The sequence below is a fragment of the Musa acuminata genome, chromosome BXJ2-6, assembly GCF_036884655.1.
Source record: "Musa acuminata AAA Group cultivar baxijiao chromosome BXJ2-6, Cavendish_Baxijiao_AAA, whole genome shotgun sequence".
NCBI classification, from domain to species: domain Eukaryota; kingdom Viridiplantae; phylum Streptophyta; class Magnoliopsida; order Zingiberales; family Musaceae; genus Musa; species Musa acuminata.
This window is the reverse complement of record NC_088343.1, coordinates 36,362,438-36,382,639: the sequence shown is the minus strand read 5'-3', so window position 1 is coordinate 36,382,639 and position 20,202 is coordinate 36,362,438. Positions and strand designations below refer to the sequence as shown.

At 38.7% G+C, this 20,202-nt stretch overlaps 2 protein-coding genes and 1 long non-coding RNA gene across 4 annotated transcripts; 1 reads left to right on the top strand and 2 right to left on the bottom strand.

Moving 5' to 3' along the window:
• Positions 1-1,427: 1,427 nt before the first annotated feature.
• Positions 1,428-8,591, bottom strand: LOC103989770 (FRIGIDA-like protein 4a). Its single transcript, XM_065110942.1, has 4 exons — positions 8,588-8,591; positions 6,969-7,129; positions 6,682-6,880; positions 1,428-1,630 (listed from the first exon to the last, which is right to left on the bottom strand). The coding sequence occupies exons 1-4, from the start codon at positions 8,589-8,591 to the stop codon at positions 1,428-1,430; spliced, it is 567 nt and encodes a 188-aa protein (XP_064967014.1).
• Positions 8,592-9,177: 586 nt separating this feature from the next.
• Positions 9,178-13,411, top strand: LOC135615383 (truncated FRIGIDA-like protein 1). Its single transcript, XM_065113798.1, has 3 exons — positions 9,178-10,086; positions 11,755-11,930; positions 12,019-13,411. Exons 1-3 carry the CDS (start codon positions 9,336-9,338, stop codon positions 12,574-12,576), a joined length of 1,485 nt encoding a protein of 494 aa, XP_064969870.1. The 5' UTR covers positions 9,178-9,335; the 3' UTR covers positions 12,577-13,411.
• Positions 13,412-15,789: 2,378 nt separating this feature from the next.
• Positions 15,790-17,943, bottom strand: LOC135615381 (uncharacterized). 2 transcript variants are annotated; one of them, XR_010488007.1, is made up of 3 exons: positions 17,383-17,919; positions 17,056-17,265; positions 15,790-16,850 (listed from the first exon to the last, which is right to left on the bottom strand). It is a non-coding gene; the product is annotated as an uncharacterized LOC135615381 (long non-coding RNA). The 2 variants fall into 2 exon arrangements; XR_010488008.1 differs by having other exon boundaries at positions 16,849-17,265; positions 17,383-17,943.
• Between the last annotated feature and the right edge of the window lie 2,259 nt (positions 17,944-20,202).

The following is a 20,202-nucleotide window of genomic DNA, read 5'->3' as shown; positions in this document are numbered from 1 at the left end:
AGTCAATGAGCAAATTTTGCGGAGGAAGGACCTAAAACTTCAGAAGTTTGCGAGACGATGCTCGTTAAAGCTCCAACAAGCATCCACCCAGTTCAAGCAGCATGAGGAATTTGAGAGACTGGCGCAGTAAGGATGGTCTTTTCCTTCATCTGGGGGATCCGTAGGAATTAATAATGATCAACACAACTCAGCCAACCCCACACTAGAGTTAGAGTCATTGGTGAGTTGAAACAGCATGACGGATCAAAGGTTCGACTACTCAAAAACAGCGGCGGAGAGCACCTAGGAGCCAAGAGACGCATTGTAGCTGGAGCTACATAAAATAAACTCTTTTCCTTATCTCATTCATAAAAAAATATAATATAATTAGATACATAAAATAACATAATAATATCAATAGGACGGGATTTAACAAGGAATAATTTCCCATCATCGTTTACTCCATCTATACTCTATTCCTTATTTAAATGGGTTGAGGGTGAGAAATCCATGAGTCATCAATATTTTGTTAATTAATATATTAAAAATTTTATTTTTAATAATGATTAATGATTTATAATTTATAAATAATAATAATTATTGAATATTGATTTAATTCATTCGGTAGAGCGTTATTTTAGAATATTAATATTATTTCATATGATTCAATCAGACCAAATAACTTATAATTGACTCATAATCGACTTAACTAAAGTGTATAACCTAATCTGATTTGAATCAGATGGGTTAAGCATTCGAATAAAGCTTAAGAAGATATGGGGATGGAATGAGTGATGAGTATATATATATATATATATATATATATATATATATATATATATATATATATATATATATATATATATATATATATATATATATATATATATATATATAACTTTCATCTTTGTGGATGGCTGATGGCTTCACATTATAATTGTCAACCAGGGTGGAGATGTTGCATTAAATCCTAAACTAAAGAAGTAATGATCACAAATTAATTTGCAAATATAGGATATATAGATATCAAGATCTTCAAATATAGGATAACATAATCACCAACTAACATGCTGCATGCTGCTAGCCAAATTTCTGTCTATGAGAAGCAACAGCCACAGGAACCAATATATTGCTTATCATGTTTCAACCATAAGAAGCAACAACCTAAAACTCGTACTTATATATAAGCATAACAAATAATTTGTCCAGACCAAAATTATATTTTAATGAAGTATATATCTTATGGTTACCAACCTAAAATACAAAATTTAAAACAAAACAAATATTTGTTTCCAATTCCTAAATGGTATTCCATATGATTTGATCAGCTTCACTGAGAGCACTGCAACATAAAGAACCAAAAGTCTCCACTTGTAAGTTGATCTAAACAAAAGGCAACTAGGCCAAGGATATGGCAGGCATATTACAAGTTCAGTGAAGAAGTAACTTCACTTTTGATATCCTAGTGGGTAAAAAGATGACCCATAACCTGTTCCCAAACCAGCCATGGGGTAGCCGCCGTAGGATGCTGGCCTGTCGTAAAAACCGGAGCTAGCATGGAACTCTGATGGATAAAGATAAGACCTCGGTGAAGGTTTTCCACTCAGTTCGATGGTTCCAGGAATACTAGGGAGTGCGGCATCATACAGAGCTGCAGTTGTAGCAAGGAAGAGGGTGATTGCCGCTCAGTCAAACCCATATGGGACTGATTTTGAGCACATGAAGGAAAAGGGTGAGAAGGAACAGGATATGATAAGGTTGTAGATGATCGAGGCCGTTTATTGGAAGGCTGCTGCTGCTTTTGCTTCGAAGTTCTTGAACTGTTAGTTGGCAAGTCCCATGGTCCCACATTGAAAAATTCAGACTTGTTGTCTCGTCTTGAAACTATAAATAAGGGTCTGGGCTTTGAAGTCAGGTGCACCACAAGAAAAACCTAAATGTTTGCTTTGGTTTAAGTTCATACTCAGTTAAATAGTTTGGACTTATAGTTTGATTTTTCTTGTTTAGTATTTTCGGGTGTTTTATGACCTATGAACATCTTCCTAAGGCATTTGTAATTGTCTCTCTTTTGCAGTAGTAATATGCTCCTCTTTCGTCCGTGGATATAGGTCAAAGTCAATTGACCGAACCACGTATATCCGGTGTTCTGGTGTTCTTGTCTCGCTTTTATTTTTTCTGTTTTATTGTCTTATTGGGTTGCCAAAATTACCTTGTGGTAAATTTTCTGGGGCTAGCTCTAACAAACTGGTATCAGAGCCTGGTTCTGGGATCTTTTGGCAACGATGACAATAACAAAGATTGTTGTCGAAAAATTCGACAGAAATGCCAACTTCGGCTTGTGGCAACTCAAGATGGAGGCCATTCTGGTTCAAGACGGAGTTGATTTGGTACTACAGGGAGCCGAGAGCATTCCAGATGATATGTCAAAAGAAGAGCTTGCGGGTATGGATAAGAAGGCCCGATCAAGCATTATTCTAAATCTCCCTGACAAGGTTTTACGGGAGGTAGCTACGGAGACTACGGCTAAGAGCATGTGGGACAAGCTTAAAGCCTTGTACATGAAGAGGACAGTGGAGAATCGTCTCTACTTGAAGCAGAGTTTGTATATGCTTCGGATGATTGAAGGTACATCTATACTCTCGCATCTTGATAAGTTTGATTCTTTGGTTATGGATTTGGAGAATATAGATGCAAAAATTGATGATGAGGATAAGGCTTTGTTACTCTTGTGTTATCTTCCCCAATCTTTTAAGCATTTTCGTGATACTTTGATTTATGGAAAAGAAACAGTTTCTTATCAAGAAATTAAATATACACTGAAATCTAAGGAGCAGATAGATAGGAATATCACTGGGGAAAGTAGTGAGAATCAAGTTGAGGGTCTAGTTGTTAGGGGGAGAATGGATAAAGGAGAATTTGACAGTAGTAGATCTAAATCTAGATCTAAATCCAGACATAGAAATTTGGAATACAGATATTGTCATAAAATGGGGCACATTAAATCTGATTGCTTTAAATTGAAAAATAAATTAAAGCAAAAGGAAAAATTTGTTGAAAAAACTACTGAATCCATTGAAGTTAGTGTAGCAACTGATGAGATTGTTGGAAATATTTTTTCTACTATTGATGACAGGACGAGGTCTAAAAATGAATGGATTTTAGATTCAGGTTGTTCTTATCACATGTGTCCCAATAGGGATTTGTTTTCCACGTATGAATCTTGTAATGGTGGAATTGTTTTGATGGGCAATAATGCCGCATGTGATGTTGTTGGTAGAGGTACAATCCGAATTAAAATGCATGATGGTATTGTGAGGACGCTCACTAATGTTAGACATGTTCCTGATTTAAAAAAGAATCTCATCTCTTTAGGCACCCTAGAGGCCCTTGGGTGTAAATACACAACTGAAGGTGGAGTTATGAAAGTTTCTAGAAGTGCCCTATTGTTATGAAAGCTTATAAGTCTGGTAGCTTGTATATTCTGCAGGGAACTACTGTCATAGGTTCGGTTGCAGTTTCGTCATCATCATTGTCTGATTCTGACATCACCAAATTATGGCATATGCGTTTGGGTCATATGAGCGAAAAAGATTTGAGCATATTGAGCAAAAGGGGTCTACTTTGCGGACAGAGTACTGGGCCACTTAATTTTTGTGAACACTGCATTTTTGGAAAGCAGAAAAGAGTCAGCTTCACTTCTCCGGCAATTCACAAAACGAAAGATACTCTTGACTATATTCATTCAGACCTTTGGGGTCCAGCTCATGTTCAATCTAAGGGTGGTGCCAGGTATATGTTGACTTTCATTGACGATTATTCCAGGAAAGTTTGGGTTTATTTTCTGAAGCATAAAAATGATGTTTTTCTAACATTTAAACAATGGAAGGCTTTGATTGAGAAGCAAACAGGTAAATAGATTAAGCGGCTTCGAACAGATAATGGCATGGAATTTTGTGAAGGTGATTTTGAAGAATTCTACAAAAATGAAGGAATCGTTCGGCATCGCATTGTTAGGATGACGCCTCAGCAAAATGGTGTGGCCGAACGTATGAACAGAACACTCTTGGAGAGAGCAAGGTGTATGATCTCAAATGCAGGGTTGACAAAGGACTTTTGGGCAGAGGCGATTAATATGGCCTGTTACGTTGTCAACCGCGCCCCTTCTACAGCACTTAACTTTAAAACTCTGGAGGAAGTTTGGTCAGGTACTCCTGCTGATTATTCTGATTTAAAATTTTTTGGGTGTCCAGCATACATGCATGTAAATGAAGGAAAATTAGAGCCTCGGGCTAAAAAGTGCATTTTCCTTGGGTATGCTTCTGGGGTGAAAGGATACAGATTATGGTGTTCTGATCCCAAATCTTCAAAATTTATAATCAGTAGAGATGTTACTTTTGATGAATTGTTTATGTTATCTTCCAAAGAAGATTCTACTAGTTGTACAAATGATAGTGCGCAGAAGCAGGTGGAGCTTGAGATTGGTAGTTCAGATTCTTTTAAGTCGAACTCTTCTACTCAAAGAATGCCAGTAGATGGTCCCGAGTCTACTGACGCAGATGATCCAGAGGAAGAGCAATATTCCATAGCCAAGGATAGACCACGGAGAGATATTCAACCACCACAAAGATATGCAAATTTGGTTGTATATGCTTTGTCTGTTGCAGAAGAGACGAGTGAAGTTGGTGAGCCTACTTCTTACTCAGATGCAGTTTCTTGTGATAATTCCGCTAAGTGGTTGATTGCGATGAATGAAGAAATTGAGTCTCTCCATCGGAATAGAACTTGGGATCTTGTGAAGCCGCCTTCGGGTAAGAAAATTGTTGGATACAAATGGGTCTTCAAAAGGAAGGAATGTATTCCAGGGGTTGAAGATGCAAGGTACAAAGCACGATTGGTTGCAAAGGGCTATAGTCAGGTACATGGTGTTGATTTTAATGACGTATTTTCACTTGTTGTTAAACATAGCTCTATTCGTGTTTTGCTTGCTTTAGTTGCCATGTATGATTTGGAATTGGAGCAACTTGATGTCAAGACAACTTTCTTACAAGGTGAACTTGAAGAACAAATTTATATAGAGCAACCTCATGGATTTGAAGTTGATGGTAAGAAATACCATGTTTGCTTGTTAAAGAAATCCTTGTATGGATTGAAACAGTCTCCAAGACAATGGTATAAGAGGTTTGATTCTTTTATGTTGGGTCATGGTTACACGAGGAGCATGTATGATAGTTGTGTTTACTTCCGGAAGTTAACTGATGGCTCTTTTGTATATTTGTTGCTTTATGTTGATGACATGCTTATTGCAGCTAAGAATTTGTCAGAAATTCACACTTTGAAAATGCAACTGAGTAGTGAATTTGAAATGAAAGATTTGGGAGCAGCTAAGAAAATTCTTGGCATGGAGATCAAAAGAGATCGAGGAGTTGGAAAATTATTTCTGACTCAGAAAAATTACCTCAAGAAAGTCTTAGAGAGGTTTGGCATGAAAAATGCTAAGCTAGTGAGTACTCCTCTTGCTAGCCATTTTCGGCTATGTGCTGCTCAGTCACCACAGTTAGTTGAAGAGGAAGAATATATGGTGAAAGTTCCATATTCTAGTGCCATCGGCAGTATTATGTATGCAATGGTTTGTACTCGTCCAGATATTTCACAAGCAGTCAGTGTGGTTAGTAGATATATGTCTCGCCCGGGTAAAACACATTGGCAGGCTGTGAAGTGGATTCTCAGATACTTGCAAGGGACTTTAGATGTTTGTTTGGAATTTGGGAAAAATCGTGACACTTTGGTTGGTTACGTCGACTCTGATTATGCTGCGGATCTTGATAAACGAAGATCTTTGACAGGCTATGTATTTTGCGTTGGCGGTTGTGCAGTTAGTTGAAAAGCTTCCTTACAACCTATCGTAGCTTTATCTACTACAGAGGCAGAATATATGGCAGTGACAGAGGCGATCAAAGAAGTTTTATGGTTAAGAGGATTGTTCAGCGAATTATGTCTGCATCAAAGTGTTACTACAATTTACTGTGATAGTCAAAGTGCTATTCATTTGACTAAAGACCAGATGTATCATGAGAGGACAAAACACATCGATGTGAAGTTTCATTTTATTCAAGATATCATTGCTGAGGGAAAAGTCCTTGTTCAGAAAATTCATACGAAGGACAATCCAACTGATATGTTTACGAAGCCTCTTCCGGTTTACAAGTTCAAGCAGTGCTTGGACTTGGTTGGTGTTCATTGTTGGTGATTGTCCGTTGGGACTTTTATGAAGAAGGTGGAGCAAGTTTTGTTGGGACATGCCAAGGTGGAGATTTGTTAGTTTGGCAAGTCCCATAGTCCCACATCGGAAAAATCAGATTTGTTATCTCGTCTTGGAACTATAAATAAAGGCCTGGGCTTTGAAGTCAGATACACCACAAGAAAAACCTAAGTGTTTGCTTTGGTTTAAGTCCATACTCAGTTAAATAGTTTGGACTTATAGTTTGGTTTTTTTTGTTTAGTATTTTCGGGTGTTTTATGGCCTAGGAACATCTTCCTAAGGCATTTGTAATTGTCCCTCTTTTGCAGTAGTAATTTGCTTCTCTTTCGTCCGTGGATGTAGGTCAAAGTCAATTGATCGAACCACGTATATCTGGTGTTCTGGTGTTCTTGTCTCGCTTTTATTCTTTCTGTTTTATTGTCTTGTTGGGTTGTCAAAATTACCTTGTGATAAATTTCTTGGGCTAGCTCTAACAGTGGCAGTAGCAGCTCTTGCAGTTCGTTTCTTGTCTGCCTTTTGTTGCTCCAACCGAGTAATATGCTTCTGAAGATCCTCACACGAAAACTCAGATTCAAGCTTGCATTCCTCGACAGTTTTAGTCACCGCTTTCACAGCAGCAAGCTCTTTGGAAATGGCCTCATTCTGTAGCAGTTTATGCACAAAATGGAGCTATGAATGGAATCATGGGCACCTTTAATCAACAACACCTACAGAGGGTAACCATGCATACCTGTGACTGACTAGAATTATTTCCTCTCTCAGCCTTTCTGGATTCTCTTAGGTAGGCTTCCAAGAGAGACACTGGAGGGTACTTGTCGAATAAGTCAAGAGCATGGACAAATTTGATAGCCTCAAGTTGTCTGCTCTCGCTGTTCAGTTTCTGAATTAGATCTGTCACAAGCAAAAAGGTTGCTTGTAGGTATCAGAGACCACCAGAGCTTAACAAGCCAAAAGAAAAGCACAATGAAAATTTCTCAAGATTTATACCCCAAAAATGACTTCCAGACACTATGTTCTCAGTATCTCCATATGCTGATGGTTACAAGTAGGAAGAGTAAGGATCAGTCTTCAGAAAAATGTTTCCAGAAACAAAATTACTGAAAAAGAAAACATGCTATAAAATAAAATCTCAAATGTTTGACGATAACAATGATAGTGACTTACAAACAAGTAAAAGCTAGTAAAATGTTAAATTACTGGACTGTAATGGCTCAAATATGCAAAAGACCAAATGAAGAGAGGACCAGGACCTTCATGACCAATAAAAACCAACAAGAAGGCTCTTCACAAACCAGATCCTGGCAGCAACCTTTGATCAACCAAAAGGTATTAAGTGCTAAAAAAAACAAGGGAAGAGTTCATGTTTTTACTTGTGAAGATCTTATTTGTTGGTTTAAAAATCAGGACATTACATTTGAAATATTAGGAATAATTGATCATAAGAAGCATAGCAAATTTAGTAACTGTGCTATGGAAGAAAAGAAATTATAAACTGGAACTACTGAATTAGAAGATGGTTTAATTTAATGCCTGTTATATATTGGGCAAAAGATCTTCTTGAGGAACAAAATCATTAACAAAAATTTCTTCATTGATGAAAAGGACAAAATCAAAGAGCACATCTACAAGAAGTAAGCCTAGAACTTTTGCCATGCAACAAAGCAACAACTAATAAAATAATTAAAGAATCATGGACCAAGAATGGGATAAGCTATGCAAGAATTATATGTATATAAGTATAAATATGTTTATATATATATGTAACAGGTAAACATTGAGATCAAATCTCATACACTATTCTTCACATCATCTGCTTCCATTCCTAATAAACTGTACATGCATTATACATCAAAATATTTTACATGATTAAGATGTATGGATACAAACATGTCCAAATTCCGACTGGAATTAAGCAGTTAACTATTATCAAATTAGATAATAATTACACAAAAAATATAATCTCATTTACAAAGTAGTACAAGTGAAAGGTAATAAAAAAGGTTCCTATTTGGGTGCACAATCTGCATCTATAAGACCTTAAACAAATCAGTGATAGATAGACTATCTTTCGTATGGTACTTAATTTATAGGAGATATTATATGCCTTGGATTATAGAAATTACGATAAAATAAACCAATTCAAAATTATACTAAATCAATTTAGGGTTATTTATTCACTTATGTTATAGGAGAACTTGATTTAAAATGAAATGATGTCGCTTTTCTTTTTCAAACAGATATGGCCTTAGACCATAATGTTTACCCAATTAATCCATCATCAAATTTAATAGGACCGGATCGATCGGATTCCATCTCACATCATTAATAATATCTGTCCTCATGGTTTACCCATCGAGGAACAGTAATTGTATGATCTGTGACAAGACTCACATTCGAAGATAGATTTTAGGATCTATGAGGTATGTTCTTATCTTAAAATTTTAAGGATGATTTTCCAGTTTTTTTTTTTGTTTTTCCTCGGAGATGTCTCTTTTCGGATTTCTCTAGCAGCGTCCTTTTGCTTGTCTAATTTTATCCTAGCACATGATATTCTACTATTTTTTTTGATATTATTAAAAAATATAATTCAATGAAAAATAGAGGTTTTTTACATTGGTTAGCATATTTGGTATAAGTATCATAAGTAATCTAAAAATAAGAGAAGAAAAAAATATATATATGACTGATGGTCAAAGCAAGATATATTAGGCAAAGGACGAGCGCTAGGAAAATCTAAAATAGAGGGGTATATTTGAAAACAAAAAAGAGACTTTTTCGGAAAGATCGAATTTTACTACTTCTGTAGCTGTGCTATCGGGGACTGCTAGCCGTACAATCAAAATCCAACGGTTGATAGGGACCTTATCGGTTTTTGGATTCAATTAGGAAAGCAAGAACCCACGTCGGGTCGGAGTTTAGTTCGTGTAGGATAAATTTACCCTACCCACCGATCTGTCCTCTCCTCTTCCGATTGGGCGCTCTTTCGATTAGGGTTTCGTTCGATATCGTCGTCGTCGTCGTCGTTGTCCTCGTCGTTACTCTTCTTTTCGAACACCGTCTTCGGTAGATTTAAGTTAGGGTTGTCGTATCGTAGGTCATGGCGACAGCAGAGATCGAGGCGGCCATGGCGTCGATCCCTTCGAAGAAGGAGGAGCTCCGGAAGGCCTTCGAGGCCCTCCAGGCATTCTCGTCCTGCCTGGCATCGTTCACCCTCAAGTGGAAGGACCTAGAGGATCATCTCTCCTCGATTGAAAGCCTCATTGGTGACCGCCTCCGCGAACTCGACTCCAAGTCCCACTCCTCTGTGAAGGCGGAGGCCAACCCGGAGACTGCGCCGGAGGTCGTACCCCGGCGTCAGCTCAGCTCTCTATGCGTCAACATGGATGGCGTGGGACTGAGATCGTACATCATTGTGAACCGGAACGATATCGCCGAGATACGGAAAGAGCTCGGTGCTGCCATTCGGTCCGCACCAGACCCAGCTAAATTGGTCCTTGATGCCATGGACGGGTTTCACCGCCCAAGAGCCGAAGGAGAGAAGGATGGGGATGTGCAGGTGATTAAGAGGACTTGTCTGAGTCTTTTGGAGCAGGTCCAGATCTTGGCACCTGAAATAAAGTCTTCTGTGAAGGATCAGGCCAAGAAAGTAGCGGTGGAGTGGAAAGGTCAGATTTTGGATGACAGTGATAAAGGGATGGATGCTTTTGCTTTCTTGCAGCTCTTGGCAACTTATAGGTTGGCTTCGGAGTTCAATACGGATGAAATCCTGGATCTTTTTGTTTTGATTTCACGGAGGAAGCAGGCTCTTGAACTTTGCAAGAGACTCGGTCTTGTCCAAAATATGTCCGGTAAGCTATTGCTTCTTACCGTGCAAACAGTTCCTTGATTTTTTTTTTCCATCTTCATTGATATGAATTCTGTTAGCATGCAATTCATTCTACTTGGATGCTGGATATTCTTCTTGTTTGCATTTTTCTTCTCTTTAAGTCCTAATATGATGTGTCATATTTTGCGTGTTATATTTTGCTTGGTTTAGTCATCACCTGACTCACCTTTTGGTCATGCAGCAATCTTTTTCCTTCAAGATTTTTAATAAGATTTTTCAGTGAATATATATATATATATATATATATATATATATATATATATATATATATATATATATATAATTCTAGTATAGCTTATCCCATTCTTGTATATTTTTCAGTGAATATTAATATATATATATAAATAAATATAATATAAAATTTTAGTATAGCTTATCCCATTCTTGTATACTGTTATACTGTTAACAATATACTTTCGATTTCGAAAGAGGAGAAGCGAAAGAGATCGAGGGTGCTGAGAAAAGCGGGAGCGGGAACGGTAGTGGTAACGGTGAGCGACAACAGTGGTAGCAGCGAGCAGCGGGAGCGGGAGCGGCGAGCGGCGACAGAGGCAGCGACAACAGCGAGCAGCGGCTGCGGGAGTGACGATAGTGGTAGCGAGAGCGGTAAAAGTGAGCAGCGGTAGCGAGAGCGGTGTGCAGCAACAGTGGCAGCGGCAGCAGCGAGCGGCGACAGCGGTAGCGAGCAACGTGAACGACGAGCAGGGTTAGGGTTGGGGAAGTCGTGCTGATATCGGTGCTTTAGTTAGTTCGATTGAACCAACTAAAGCACCGGAGATCAAACCAGACCTAAACCGCTGGTTTGGTCGCCTGGTTTAACCTAGGCGCTCGCCCAAAACGCCCGGCGCCTAGGCTCGGGCGAGCACCTAGGCGGCGCCTCTTTGAAGCGCGCTGTCTGGAAATGAAGCGAGGCGCTCGGGCATCGGCTCGCCTCACCCGAGCGCCTAGGCGAGCGCCCGAGCACCTTTTTAAATCACTGCATTAAACTATCTTCTAATTCAGTAGTTCCAGTTTATAATTCTCTGCTTACCTAGCACAGTTTCTAAATTTGCTATACTTCTTATGATCAATTATTCCTAATATTTCAAATGTAATGTCCTGATTTTTAAACCAACAAATAAGATCTTCACAAGTAAAAACATGAACTCTTCCCTTGTGTTTTTTAGCACTTAATACCTTTTGGTTGATCAAAGGTTGCTGCTAGGATCTGGTTTGTGAAGGGCCTTCTCGTTGGTTTTTATTGGTCATGAAGGTCCTGGTCCTCTCTTCATTTGGTCTTTTGCATATTTGAGCCATTACAGTCCAGTAATTTAACATTTTACTAGCTTTTACCTGTTTGTAAGTCACTATCATTGTTATCAAACATTTGAGATTTTATTTTATAGCTTGTTTTTTTTTTCAGTAATTTTGTTTCTGGAAACATTTTTCTGAAGACTGATCCTCTTTTGTGTAAATGTTGATCCTTACTCTTCCTACTTGTAACCATCAGCATATGGAGATATTGAGGAAATAATGTCTGGAAGTCAATTTTAGGTTATAAATCTTGAGAAATTTTCACTGTGTTTTTCTTTTGGCTTGTTAAGCTCTGTCGGTCTCTGATACCTACAAGCAACCGTTTTGCTTGTGACAGATCTAATTCAGAAACTGAACAGCAAGAGCAGACAACTTGAGGCTATCAAATTTGTCCATGCTCTTGACTTATTTGACAAGTACCCTCCAGTACCTCTCTTGGAAGCCTACCTAAGAGAATCCAGAAAGACTGCTCAAGGAGCACGAAAGAGAGGAAATAATTCTAGTCAGTTACAGGTATGCATGGTTACCCTCTGTAGGTGTTGTTGATTAAAGGTGTCCATGATTCCATTCATAGCTTCATTTTGTGCATAAACTGCCACAGAATGAGGCCATTTCCAAAGAGCTTGCTGCTGCGAAAGCGGTGATTAAAACTGTTGAGGAATGCAAGCTTGAATCTGAGTTTTCGTGTGAGGATCTTCAGAAGCGTATTACTCGGTTGGAGCAACAAAAGGCAGACAAGAAACGAACTGCGACAGCTGCTACTGCCACGAATTCAAGAACTTCGAAGCAGCAGCAGCCTTCCAATAAACGGCCTCGATCATCTACAACTTTATCATATCCTGTTCGTTCTCACCCTCTTCCTTCATGTGCCCAAAATCAGTCCCATTTGGGTTTGACTGAGCAGCAATCATCATATGCGGGTTTGGGTCGGTCCTATGGCCTTACTACAACTGCAGCTCTGTATGATGTTGCACTCCCTAGTATTCCTGGAACCATCGAACTGAGTGGAAAACCTTCACCAAGGTCTTATCTTTATCCATCAGAGTTCCATGCTAGCTCCAGTTTGTACAACAGGCCAGCATCCTACGGCGGCTACCCCATGTCTGGTTTGGGAACAAGTTATGGCTCATCTTTTTACCCACTAGGATATCAAAAGTGAAGTTGCTTCTTCACTGAACTTGTAATATGCCTGCCATATCCTTGGCCTAGTTGCCTTTTGTTTAGATCAACTTACAAGTGGAGACTTTTGGTTCTTTATGTTGCAGTGCTCTCAGTGAAGCTGATCAAATCATATGGAATACCATTTAGGAATTGGAAACAAATATTTGTTTTGTTTCAAATTTTGTATTTTAGGTTGGTAACCATAAGATGTATACTTCATTAAAATATAATTTTGGTCTGTTCAAATTATTTGTTATGCTTATATATAATTACGAGTTTTAGGATGTTGCTTCTTATGGTTGAAACATGATAAGCAATATATTGGTTCCTGTGGCTGTTGCTTCTCATAGACAGAAATTTGGCTAGCAGCATGCAGCATGTTAGTTGGTGATTATGTTATCCTATATTTGAAGATCTTGATATCTATATATCCGGTTGCAAATTTGTGGTCATTGTTTCTCTGGTTTAGGATTTGATGCAACATCTCCAGCCTGGTTGGCAATTATAATGTGAAGCCAGTCCTCCTGGTCAGCAATCAACAAAGATGGAAGTAAAAAAGATAATGCTATTCTCGCGACAATCCGCATGAGTGTTTTCACTGATTGATTGGGATGATAATGTAAACTTTGAGGCATTTTGGGTGTGTTTGGTGTCACGTATGTTTGACATCCTAGTGTATCTAGTCTTTCCATTATTATTGACTCTGTATTTTAGTTTTAGAGTTGATAGTGGTTCTTAAGAGTTGTTGTCTTATAGAATCAATCATTTACAAGATGATGAGTACTGTAATATAATGCGGATTAATGATGGTGGCTACACATATCTTCTTTTTATGTTGAAAGCTTATGATGTATGACTATAATTATGGGGATTTAAATTTGTAACTTCCTACATACCCTCAGTATTATGTGAGAAATGTACCTCAGAAATGGCAGAGAGTTCAATACATGGCTGTTTGGCCAATGATTATGACAATCCCAGCCACTTTGATTTGAAGGTAGATACATGAGAAGGCAGGCTAGTTCAACATGTTTCCGCAGTTAAACTATTCACTTGCCCATCTCATTGCTTATCGAAGTGGATCTTATATTGTTGAGCTTATACTAGCATCCAAGAAAGTTTTAAATGTAGTATAAGTAGTAGAAATGTATGCCTATGTGGATAATAAAGATGAATAGGTAGTGAATGGGATTGGTTACATATAACAGTCAATCCAAGGTGGGACAATGGCACATCTAATATGATAGGATAGGATAGTTACTTTGATTTATAAGGCTGTATTAGGTTTTCTATGAAGTTGGTTCAAGTATTTTAGATTAGTAGTTCAAGCATATTAAGTTAATCTATCACTTATTTATGATATAAGTGATATATATATAGTGAGATTTGAGGCACATCACTAGGAAAAGTTTCACCGTTAGATCTCATATGTTCTAAGATACTTGTTTGGATCTTGATTATTATAAAGCATTTTGATAAGTGTTCTAAGATACTTGTTTGGATCTTGATTATTATAAAGCATTTTGATAAGGGACAGTTTGATTTAGTCAGTTAGTCATTGGTGGCTCGTAGGTTTTGGGCGATGAAAGTACCCATACGATTGTCCTTTACGGAACATGTGAACTCCAAAAGACACCTCTAAGGGTAAGAAAGACCTAATGGACTTATAAGCTCTTGGTTCCCACAATCAACCAATGTGGGACTAAATGACCTTATTAGTTCTCTCTCTCATAGGAGAGCCAAGGTGCACGGCTTAGGAGCAAGTTTGCTCGGCCAACGTGCATGCCTCAGGCCCTCCTTCTAACGTCAATATGATAAGGGACAATTTGGTCGATCGATCATTGGTACGGCCCGTAGGCTCGCGAGAAATTGTTCGCGATGAGCGTACTAGCATGATTTTGTCCTTTGCGGAGCATATAAGCTCCAAAAGGCGTCTTTGAGGGTAAAAAAAATCTAACGGACTTATGAGCCTTTGGTTCCCACACTCCTCAATCAAATATGGGAACTAAATGATCTTATCACCTTTCTAATATTTCAGAATAAAAACTTAACCTCTTAAAGTGTCAAGAATCTTGAGATTGAAAAGTGAGAGCTGAACTGTCTAGGCTAAATGAATGCCATGATCATAATATTTTACTTTTATTTGTTCCCTTTTCTATAGATTAAACTGGAAGTGTTCCTTTGATTAGATCAAGCATAAAAGTTTGTCCTTCTCCCATTTGCATGCCAACTGATTACTGTTTGTTTTTACAGTAGTCTCTCCAATGGCCTGCCCGGTAAATGATGCAGAAAAAGGATAAAGAAATATACATATCACAATCTATTCAACACATGAAATCAGCATATCACAGCCAGGCTTTTTAGTTGTGGTGTAAACCTACCAAACTGTTGTTTTCATTATAACATTTATTATGGGCCAGTAAAAGAAATCAGAACTTGGTTCCATTTCATTTCTCACAAAAAGATGGAGATCATAGCAAATCTAAACCATTTTTAACCTCTTCACAGAAAGGAAGTAGTGGTCATTTTAAGGGACGCAAATTCTTGGCTTCTGTCCCAGATTGATCAGCGGTGACACCTTCACAAAGAAAAGGTGAAAGCAAAAGGATCACAACTTCTCAGGCAACGGATGTCTTATGCAGAAATATGTGAAAAGGAAGAAGAAGCATCGGCAAACCATAGTCAAAAAAGTTTGGCACCGTCAAAAGTCACTGATAAGTGCTTGACGTTTGATGTCTCCCATGGATTTGCGACCTTTTTGTTGGGTGGGTGGGGGATAGCTTTCCTTTTTGACCATTGAGAAAGCTCTGCTGTGAATACATGTGTTCATCACCTGCCGCAGTCTGCAAGCAACAACAAAAGAGTTGCTGCAAGCCCTTAATGCGCTGGCTATTAGAAGTTTCAAGTTTCATGTAAATGATAGAGAAGTCCCTTCCTTGTATGAACTGATGTCTTCATCAATCGTTGCAATCTGCAAGCAACAAAAAAGAGATGCTGCTGGTCCTTGATGAACTGGCTTTCAGAAGGTTCAGTTTCATATAACATCTGTTTCTATAGCTATCTTTCGAGTCGTGTAAACCCAAATGATAGAGAAACGCTCCAAACAGAGGACAATCCGTCCATTTTCACTGTTTGAAACGTAGAAGCTGTCATCAGTGGTTGACAAATCAAGCAAAAATCTTTTCATCATCATGTCATCATTGCATCAATTGGCTGTTTACTCATTTCCTTAGTTCTTGTTAACATCTATCTCTGGTGTGTGCTTAGTGGCATTTACATGTCATTGTGAATAGGAAACACAAGGACATAGTTTGGCAAACATACCTTGCTCACTTGATTGTAGGTTCTTATGGAGATGGAAGGTTATGAAATCGGAATAGCAGAGCTGAATCTTATCTGTGTGCATACAAGGAATCGTTATGATCCAGTAGCATAAGCAATCACAAGAAAAGGAAAGGTGAACTCTTCATGGCTTGTGTGGAAACCTTCTGATTCTGCTCAAGCACTGGGTTATATTCCATGATTTATAAGATAGACTGTACATTAGTGCAATATGTGGTATAAGAAAAACAAATAGTTCAAGATTTAGCATAACCTGAATTCAAGGAAACAAATCATGGTTTTTTATGTTGAAACAGACTATATTAAGATTGTTGAAATAAACAAATCTAGATAGGTACAAATTGGATGTACAAAAGATATTTCTTGGAACAGATTTTAGGCAGAGATAGATGTGGAATCCACGTAAAAAGAATAATGAGAAGCAAATTAATGTGCCATCTGCATAAAAAGCCAACCCGATAATATCTTATCTTAAATTTGCCCCTGAAATTTTAATATAAGATGAAACATCTTCTTCGCTGAGATTAAGCTTCTCTGAAATTGCCAAAACCATAGTGTTGTATGGCATAATCTTAGGCCAAAAACTAGATGAGGTTGGTGCGATCTATTTACATATCATCATGCACTTAGATGCTTGCTCTCAATCCATCATTCTAGAGAAGATACTCCACATCTTTAACATTGATGCCACTGCAAATGGAACTATAGGACCATTGAAGGCTACTTCACAGAACAAGCGGAAAAGGATGGTGATGTGGAGATGGCAGTATCACTCCAAGAAGGAAAACGAAGCATGACAAGAGAACAGCACCAGCAGCATAAGTGTCACTGCCTTCAGACCAGCAGAAGTCCCTTCCCATCCAAATGACTCACGACAAAGTAGAAAGTTGCAGACGTAAGAGATTGAAACTACAGCAGCAGCACAGCCTTCTGCTGGGACGATACATGCAATCCATTAAATCCAAGTTAATAATGCTTTTGCTTCTGTAGTCAAAAGCATGCATGAATAGATTACCCAAGAATTGGAAGAGATGGAAGGAACCTGGAAAGGCTATCTTCCAAAGCCCCCCCATAAAATAGAACAACAGGAGGTGATTTAAGAGATTGCAATCTGGGCAAGTGATAGAGGACAAACCAGTCACATAATCTTATTCTTCTCAAAACTCCCTTCCAAATGCATACCTCCATGCTTCCTTGGTCTACTCCCTCACCCCTATCTCCCTTTAAAAAGTGGCTTTGGCCCTGCTCCCATTCACCAAACAACTCCTGAGACAACCTTCACACCCTTTAGCACTTGGACTTTGCCTTCCACCATAGATTCTCCTCCTACTCGCCTTGCATCATCCTGGATCAATTAGAGGGCACCAATATGCGTGAAAATTAATGCAACAACACAGGAATCATTCCCTATAAATCCAACACTTCACTGCTACCTTCGAGCTAACACACCACTTCCACTCACCTACTCAGCCTGGAGCTGCCTGCTTCCATGGGGAGGGAAGACACGGGACCCGTCGGCGTCAACTCCTCCATCGCCCTGCTGCAGGAGAGGTTCAAGCAGCTGCAAAGAGTTAGAGAGATGAGAGAGGAGAGACAACTGCACCGGTCAGTCGTCGTCAGGAGCCCAAGCGTTCCCCCCGAGCATCCCAAGTGGCTGTTCCCTGGCGCCGCGTCCGGCCGACTCCATCAGCAGTCCCAGACACTCGACACCTCGCTGTCCATGAGCTTGTGGCCCCGTGCAAGCGCTCCTCAAAGCTCTTCCGCGAGCAACAAAGCAGACGTCGATACTTCTCTTCACCTGTAACATGAATTCCTAAGATGGTATTTGTCACCAGTGCTAGCTGCAACTTCGCTGTACCATCACTATCGTAGTAGTAGAGTATCTCTCTTAGCAGAAAGGAATGTTTCCTTCCATCAAAACCCAGATGATTTAGCTGGTACAAACACTAAACACACCTAAAGATTGCATCCCGAGCAAATCACTTCAATCCATGATCGAGATAAATCATTGCAAATGCATGCCAGAAGGTGCACAGGGAGAGAGAGAGGTTTAGACCACATCCGAATGGAGAATACAGGTGGCAGGGTCGTACGTTTGGCAGTGCATTGAGGAGGGAGGAGCTCGTCCAGCAAGTAGACGATAATTCCTGTCGGCCAAGCGAGTAAACGACGAGCATCATAACGTCCCGTCAGCAGATCAATCATGCATGATGTCGTCTTTCCCCTGTGACTGCGCATTACGGCCTGGGACGAAGGACTGTGGGCGATTCCCAGTTCAGTGGCAGCCTCCGCGTCGTCGTGCTCCGCACAAACACAAACACAAACACAAAAACATGGCGATAGGAGCATGAATCGTTAGTCTTGCAGACACCATGATATCGATTCAGAGAAGGAGATCAAGTGAAACTACTGGTGAATTGTTAGGTCAAACTTCGCTCTTAAATATTCGAAAAATAAATCATACTTATGTATATAAGATAAACATATTTCCATAATAAAATCTATAGAATTATGAAAATGTTTGTAAAATATTTGATAATTAAAAGGGAGAAATCTAAACTCCAATGAGTTATCTGACAAGAAAATAGGTTGGTTTCATATGATGTGTGATGATAAGAGAAAGTAAAAATGAGTGTGAAGTTGAAAGACCATATACAAGACAAGAATAATTAAATAAGAAATAACCTTAATGAGAGAACAGAGAACGGAGAAAAGAGAGCGATTAGAAAGAGGAATTACGTTATGAATATCTTAATTAAACATTACTTTATTTTGTCCTAAAAGGATTAAAATGCTATCAAAAAGTAAATAAAAGAGTAACTTTATTTACATAATGTTATATGATGAATATATATCACAAATAATCCATTTCATAAACTGGATTTGTCGAGTTGATTTTTGATTTTTTGGATCAGATACAGTCCGATTTTAATAACTATGGTTGGAAGGAAGGACATCTAAAACATGTGTTTGCTAGCACTAATGAAGAAATGAATTGGATTCAACTCCATAACTTGTCTGTCATCTTCCATGGAACTCTGTCCTCCTGTATGGAGGAGTTTGGGCGAGAGATGAATATAAGAAGACTCTGTTTATTTCAATTTATTTTATGAGCAAAATTGCTGACATTTTGTTTTAATCCAATGTAGTCAGACTTATATCACTTTGATCCTATAAATATTTCTTATAATGTTATCATCAAATCTTTGGTCAATAGGCCAAAGCCTCTTCTCCCTGAAGCTTAAAGAGAAAGAACAAGCAGCTCTTGTGCATGACCAAAGCATATCTGATAATGTTCTGACTATAGAGAGATGACTCATTCTCTTGGTTAGAAAAATAAGGCATCTCCTATGATAAAGATTAAACTTGATATGGAGATAAATTAGGTGACATTCTGAGGTGGAATCAATTCCCTTTTGTTTTATTCTATCAAATGGCTTTTTCTGGCTAATAAATTAGGTGGATTGTGGCTTATGCTGAATCCTACCAAACAGATAAATCTTAGGAGGGATGTCAAGTGGGGGAGCACTAATCCCCCTAATTTGTTTATGCTTGTGTCTCTCATATGCTTTTATGATCCTTACTAGAGTGGATTTATGTTGGTGAAAACATCAAAGTATTCTCTAATCTTATATTTCAGAAGAATGCCAACAATATTATAAGTTGATGAATCTAAAAATGTTCCATAGAATTTATTTTAGAAAGAGTCAGCAACAAAACAACAAAAAGCGTACAACTTCTTTAGTTGGATAATATGTCACTCACCACATCCCTCTAGTGGGCTTTGGTGGCTAAAATTATATCTAGTGGGATGTCTTCTTCATGCTATTGATACTTTTTATCTTACATTTATGAGATAAGATAAATACTACATTAGGATCCACAATCACCATCATGCTATGAATGGTGATAACAAAAAAGACAAGCTCATGTAGGTATGCATGCTATGAATCTTCCTTTGTGTGGGTATCATGCATCAACACCAAGGATTGAGCATAGGTTCAAAGTCATTATTCAGATGCTCTAATCCATTAAGACAAATAATTCTCCCACTTGCACCTTTACTACCGCATTGTTGCTTTGAGATTCCATGTCGTGATTCCAAGCCATTTCACACGATTCCAGCTTCGTTGCCACAAGGTCGAGACAAGAAAATGCTAGAGTGAGGAAAAAGTTTGTACCTGCCCTTCTACCCTTTTATGATTGGAACTTATGACCGGGCCCCGCGTGGCATTCACGCGGGTAACTTAAAAAGCGTCGTGGTGCTCGTGCACGTCCCTGT

Bases quoted from the DNA above. Each gene is read 5' to 3' on its own strand.
- LOC103989770 (XM_065110942.1), bottom strand. The intron at 6,881-6,968 runs GTATGCATGGTT...AAACTGCTACAG, and splicing joins ATAATTCTAGTCAGTCACAG to AATGAGGCCATTTCCAAAGA. The intron at 1,631-6,681 runs GTAATTTTGACA...CTACAACTGCAG, and splicing joins CCCAAGAAATTTATCACAAG to CTCTGTATGATGCCGCACTC.
- LOC135615383 (XM_065113798.1), top strand. From the start codon at position 9,336: ATGGCGACAGCAGAGATCGAGGCGGCCATGGCGTCGATCCCTTCGAAG. The intron at 10,087-11,754 runs GTAAGCTATTGC...TGCTTGTGACAG, and splicing joins TCTTGTCCAAAATATGTCCG to ATCTAATTCAGAAACTGAAC. The intron at 11,931-12,018 runs GTATGCATGGTT...AAACTGCCACAG, and splicing joins ATAATTCTAGTCAGTTACAG to AATGAGGCCATTTCCAAAGA.